This window comes from Sesamum indicum, linkage group LG11 (assembly GCF_000512975.1).
Source record: "Sesamum indicum cultivar Zhongzhi No. 13 linkage group LG11, S_indicum_v1.0, whole genome shotgun sequence".
NCBI classification, from domain to species: Eukaryota; Viridiplantae; Streptophyta; class Magnoliopsida; order Lamiales; family Pedaliaceae; genus Sesamum; species Sesamum indicum.
In genome coordinates this window covers 13,952,005-13,958,399 of record NC_026155.1, presented here as the reverse complement: position 1 = coordinate 13,958,399, position 6,395 = coordinate 13,952,005, and the positions used below count along the sequence as shown (strand labels likewise).

Here is a 6,395-nt window from a genome sequence, read left to right as displayed (position 1 = left end):
ATCATTATCTTCATTTTCAAGTATCAAGTCACATATTATAAAAATAACAACTTAAGAAGACCAAATATTATAGAAAAACTGAAAAAAAAAAAACATATTTCAAATAAAATTACTTGAAATCAATCAATATTAATTAATTTAATTCAGATTAAGGCCACAAATTAAGTTAAACATTAAGTTGAAGTTCATAAAATAAATTCTTCTCATGTTTTTGGTTTTTTTAAAAAGAAATAGTTTCCTAATTTCTAGTTTCTACCAATTCGCACTGATTCTTTTAGTAAAAACCAGATCCATACAGTTCCAATTAAACAGACCAATACCATTTAATGACACTGCAGGCGAAAGGTTCATAAGCCTCACACATCATATTTCACATATCGAGTTTGATGGAAATAGAAAGATTGTTCGTGGATTCAACTTTAACCAGAGTCACCGAATTGAAAACAAAGAGAAAATCCAGGAAGGATATCAGCAAAATGCCAAAATGATCTACTAGTTGAGCAAGATACGATCACCATGAAATAATAGTTCAAAAGGAACACATCATCTAACTAGAGTACCTTCAACATAACCCCCCCGTCTCCCAAAAAGCACAATCTTTTTCTAAAATAAAAAAATAAAAACATCCAACAATAACAAAGCAAGATATCTTAGAACCAGAAGGGCTAGGAATGTGCTTAGTCAACCTCCTCAATCTTAGGACCAGCTCCGCTGCCACTAGGAGCAGGAGCATCATCATCCATGGGAACATCTCCACCTGCACCCTGATACATCTTTGCAATTATGGGGTTGCAAATGCTCTCCAGCTCCTTCATCTTGTCCTCAAACTCATCCGCCTCAGCAAGCTGGTTTCCATCCAGCCATTGGATGGATGACTCTATAGCATCTTCAATCTTCTTCTTGTCAGCTGCAGGGAGCTTAGAAGCAATCTTCTCATCCTTCACAGTGTTCCTCATGTTGTATGCATAGTTCTCCAAAGCATTCTTAGCTTCAACCTTCTTCTTGTGCTCTTCATCTTCAGATTTGTACTTTTCTGCTTCCTGAACCATCTTCTCAATCTCCTCCTTGGAGAGCCTACCCTTGTCATTGGTGATTGTGATTTTGTTCTTCTGCCCAGTGGTCTTGTCCTCAGCAGACACGTTCAAGATACCATTGGCGTCAATGTCAAAGCATACTGTAATTTGGGGTACTCCCCTGGGTGCAGGAGGAATGCCAGAGAGCTCAAATTTTCCAAGCAAGTTGTTGTCCCTGGTCCTTGTTCTCTCTCCTTCATATACCTGAATCAACACACCAGGCTGGTTGTCCGAGTAAGTAGAGAAGACCTGTTCCTTCTTGGTAGGGATGGTGGTGTTCCTGGGAATCAACACAGTCATGACACCACCAGCTGTTTCCAGACCAAGGGAGAGAGGAGTGACATCCAGAAGTAAGAGGTCCTGAACCTTCTCATTACCCTCACCACTTAAAATAGCAGCCTGAACTGCAGCACCATATGCAACAGCCTCATCAGGGTTAATACTCTTGCAGAGTTCCTTTCCATTGAAAAAGTCCTGCAATAATTGCTGGACCTTGGGAATCCTCGTGGAACCACCAACAAGGACAACATCATGGACAGTGCTCTTGTCCATCTTGGCATCCCTCAAACACTTCTCAACTGGCTCCATACACTTCCTGAACAAGTCCATGTTAAGTTCCTCAAATCTGGCACGTGTGATGGTGGAGTAGAAATCAATACCCTCATAAAGTGAGTCAATCTCAATGGTGGTTTGGGCAGTGGATGAGAGGGTCCTCTTCGCCCTCTCACAAGCAGTTCTCAATCTCCTCAAAGCCCTTGGGTTACCACTGATATCTTTCTTGTGCTTCCTCTTAAATTCCTGAACAAAGTGATTCACCATTCTGTTGTCAAAGTCTTCACCCCCAAGGTGAGTGTCACCAGCAGTGGCCTTCACCTCGAAGATACCCTCCTCAATGGTCAGAAGAGAAACATCAAAAGTACCACCACCTAGATCAAAAATCAAGACATTCTTCTCGCCAACGCTGGTTGCTTTCTTGTCAAGACCATAAGCAATGGCTGCAGCTGTAGGCTCATTGATGATACGCATCACATTAAGACCAGCAATTACACCAGCATCCTTGGTAGCCTGCCTCTGAGAGTCATTGAAGTATGCTGGGACAGTGACCACAGCATTCTTCACAGTTGAACCAAGGTACGCTTCTGCAATTTCCCTCATTTTCATCAAAACCATGGAAGAGATTTCCTCAGCAGCAAATTGCTTCTCTTCACCCTTGTAGTTCACAACAATCATGGGCTTGTCACCAGGTCCGGGAATGACCTTGAAGGGCCACAACTTAATGTCACTCTGCACTGATGCATCAGTGAATCTTCTTCCAATCAACCTCTTTGCATCTATACAAGACAAACAGCCAAACAAGAAGAAAAAATCATTAATTTCAAGGTCAACCATGTACAAGGAATTAATAATTGCAAGGAAAAGGAGCAAACAGAGATGCAACCAACACCCAAATTATCAAGATATGCAGGGAACCTCTCATTGCAACACCACAATTTAGATATACAAAAGAATATTATCCCCATCTGTCGCATTGCAGATCTAACTCGTCAGAAACCACTAAACTGTCTACTAAAAAACAATTAGTGGCCTTAACTCATTATTAGTAGAGTTAATACTCAAGGTGCTAAAAAGAACTACCAATATTAGTATTAGGTTTGTTCATAGCTGTAACCCTTTAAAGATCAACAAATTAACATGAGACAGCATCAGCCATCAGATCTGTGTTAACATTACCAAGACAGGAGTACGGATGAAACCAGAGAAACAACCACATAAGTTAATCGAGGAAACATCGGTTAGAACAATTGAAAAAAAAACTAAGATAATCAGATAGTAACTATATGCGAAAAGTCTCACGTATAGTTGAGGTAATAATAAACTTTGTGAAGGATCAGCAAAACAGCCACACGAAGTTAATACTCAAATAGAAGTCCCATAATTGAGTGTGGGGCAGATAGAACTTATAGAAGGATTATATAACACGAACAACGAGCTAATACAAAATTATGCAATCCTTACATGCAACATCGTTAAAAACCTCAACTAGATCGAATAACTGCTCTACATAAGCCAAAGTTTATGTCTAGAGCAATACATCATCTAGTGTTATAGAATCAATACTTTTCACCAAAGTGAGGAACCACTAATACTTAAAACGTAAAAAAGTGAAAGATCAATAATACGAGAAACCAGATCTACTAGAACTCTCAATAAAATAGAGCTTAAAAAGTCGAACATCAGAATAACACGACATAGATCTAATAAGAGTAATCATAAATTAGATCTGCTAAGCTGACATAGATCTAATAGAAACAGAGATAATACAACGATCACATTGCCACGCAAATAAACCAACAGCGGCGAAGGTATCTTACCGAAAACAGTGTTCGTCGGGTTCATAGCAACCTGATTCTTAGCAGCGTCGCCGATAAGCCTCTCGGTGTCTGTGAAACCGACATATGATGGCGTGGTTCTGTTACCCTGATCATTGGCAATAATTTCCACACGGTCGTGCTGCCAAACGCCGACGCACGAGTACGTCGTTCCAAGATCAATTCCGATCGCTGGGCCTTCTCCTTTTCCAGCCATTGCTTTCTAGGCCTGGATCTGAATCGGCGAGAGAATTTCGCAAAGAGAAAAAATAATGTAAAATTTAACAAGATTATACAACTAGGGTTAGTTGAGCGGAGAGGAGAGCGAGAACTTGAAAATATTTATAGTGAAGTGGTGCTCAGGCTGTTGTGTTGGTTTTCGCATTCCAGAATGTTCGAAAACCCTAATTGTATGGCAGCCCTACGATTGGATGCGGAAAAGTATTTAACGGTGATGGATTTATTCCACTTCTTCCGCGGATGGAGGTTTTTGATTGGTTAATACCGTGTTGCCGACCACGGCCCTTTTCCCTCTTCCTTCCTTATTCTGATTTTTTCTTTTTTTTTCTGTGGATGCCAAAAAATACTTACTTTTATATATGAGAGGAAAATGTTAAAGCAAATATTATTAGTATGTTCTACATTTCATGCTCCACCCGCTCTAACTCTTCTTTTTTAGAAAAATACTTAACCATATTCATTAATTTGAATATGCGAACAAAAATCAGAGTTTAGTATAATTTAGTGCATCTGTCTCAAACACTATCATAGATTTTGTTTCCATCAATCCATATTCTAGAAAACACCTTTCGACAAGCTTAACAATTCTGCATAATTGGGCCAAATTCCTAAGTGAAGTCATTGGACAGACCTACTAAAGAACAAGTCCAACCATTTCTACCTTCTTCAGCATGCTGGAATCCTCAAATGGTTTAGACACATTGTCACATTCAACAATTTCTGACAGTTTGAACTGGGAAATGGATATTAATTTGCTGCTGGAAAAACAAATAAAGGAGATAAGCAATCCAACAACTGTTCCTCAAAAGAAAACTCGTAATAACTTTCTTTACGGGCTCGAAGGTGATAATCATGAATCCATTTTTCTCAATCAATCATGTAAAGATTCAGCAAATCGTTGTTAGTATGTGAATGCTACCTTGGCATGGAATATTATAAAAGATCATATTACTGCACAGCTTCATAATCATAGTGGGATGAATCTATTATTGTCTTCTTTGACGAGAAGTGAAGTTGGAGCTGGAAGAAAACAAACATCCCAATTGCTCATTGCCAAACTAGTTGAATGACCAAGCTCTTCTACTAGTTGGCAACAGGACATTAATTTTGCCATCACTGACCAGTGAACGTTGGTGGGGGCTCAGAAGCGCAAGACTGCAACTTGTACAATGATTCCATTTTGCAGAATCGCTTAAGTTTTGATATAAATGTAAGATTTAATTGGGTGTGGTCAAACTCATTAGATTGGATCTTGTAAGGTGGTTTACAGGTTTAAATGCAAGATTCTGTCAAGGGTTTGACATTGTTGCACTTTGCAAATCAATGATGTGGGTTTTTCATGTTTATGATAATTTGAATGAAGCTTTCTTCATGCAGTTGATCTCAAAGGACAAAAAGCCGTGGCAAGGTAATTCATGCATCTGTAAAAGACCCATGTGATACTGAGAGTGTGAGAAAACAGTCTATGAAGACAGTATTGGGAAATGCTGCTGCTATTCCACCAATTAAACAGGAGTTAACAGAAAGCAAGTCACCTCTCAGTTCTCTTGCTGCTCGTGCAGCTCTTGCTTCATTAAGATCAAAATTTCCCCAAAGTGCAGCACTTTCAGTCAAGAGCAATGTGGAGGAAGAATATATTACCGACAAGCATAGCTCCGTCAAATTAATGTGTGGGAGCAAACACTGTGTCATCTTCTCTGTTGATTTTTCATCAAATACAGATAATGTTTCGGTAAAAGTATCGGCTACATTAGGAGGGAGAAGTCCAAGTTATCGAAGCATCATGAAGACGCTGTTCCCAACATCAAGTGCCCCTCAAATAGTTGAATTTTCTAATGTGTCTTCCAGAGTACAAGTAAATGGGACGGAAAAGAAAAACAAGGATTTAGATAAGAAGATAACTCAGCCTTCAGGAATAAGGTTAACCAGTGCACAAAGTCGAAGAAATTCTGGAATGCATGAATCTACTCAGATAACCAACACTATGGAGACAGGATCTTCCAAACTACAAAAGCTTGTTCACCCAACCATCGATGAAGCAGAGAAAATTGAAGTCAATGATTCTAATTTGGAAGATGATAATATGCAAACTAAATGTGATGAATTAGATACTTCTGCAGAAAATTGTTTATCAGATAGCCAGAAATCAGTAGCTTCACCTGATGATGAGACAGGAATATGTTCTGCTGAGAATGATAAAAGCCTCTTAAGAAAAGATGGAATTGCTGTTAAAGTTGACTCTCAGAAGGGGACCATTTCTGAAAACACGGAAAAGCATTATTATCCAGCAAGATTAACACGTTCCGCTGCTAGAGTAGAGACTGAGAAGAACAATGTGCAGCCCAAACTAAAATTTAGTAAAAGCTGCTTTTCTGAATCCAATGTAATGGATTTGTTTAAGGGGAATGTTTCTGGTGCGAGCAAAGCAGATGCATCTACTCAGGCCGACACAACTCCAAACGGTACAGGTACTTGAAATCTAAATTTGACAATTAATTAATACTCAATGCTGATATCATGTGTGAAAGACTAACTGGTAGTATCTTTATAGTCATAAAGCTGGTTGCAGGTTTTGCTATTGAGATTCTAACACTTTCTTTCATCTGCATGATCGCGGTGCTGTTATCCTTATGTTATATTCAAATGAAAATGGGCAAACATTTTCATTAGATTTCTTAAAGTCATTCTTTCCTTCAAAAGCTATTTGCATACT

At 38.9% G+C, this 6,395-nt stretch overlaps 1 protein-coding gene across 1 annotated transcript; it reads right to left on the bottom strand.

Annotated features, from left to right (window-relative positions):
- Positions 465–3,774, bottom strand: LOC105174436 (heat shock cognate 70 kDa protein 2). The gene is made up of 2 exons (XM_011096540.2): positions 3,446–3,774; positions 465–2,404 (listed from the first exon to the last, which is right to left on the bottom strand). Exons 1-2 carry the CDS (start codon positions 3,657–3,659, stop codon positions 678–680), a joined length of 1,941 nt encoding a protein of 646 aa, XP_011094842.1. The 5' UTR covers positions 3,660–3,774; the 3' UTR covers positions 465–677.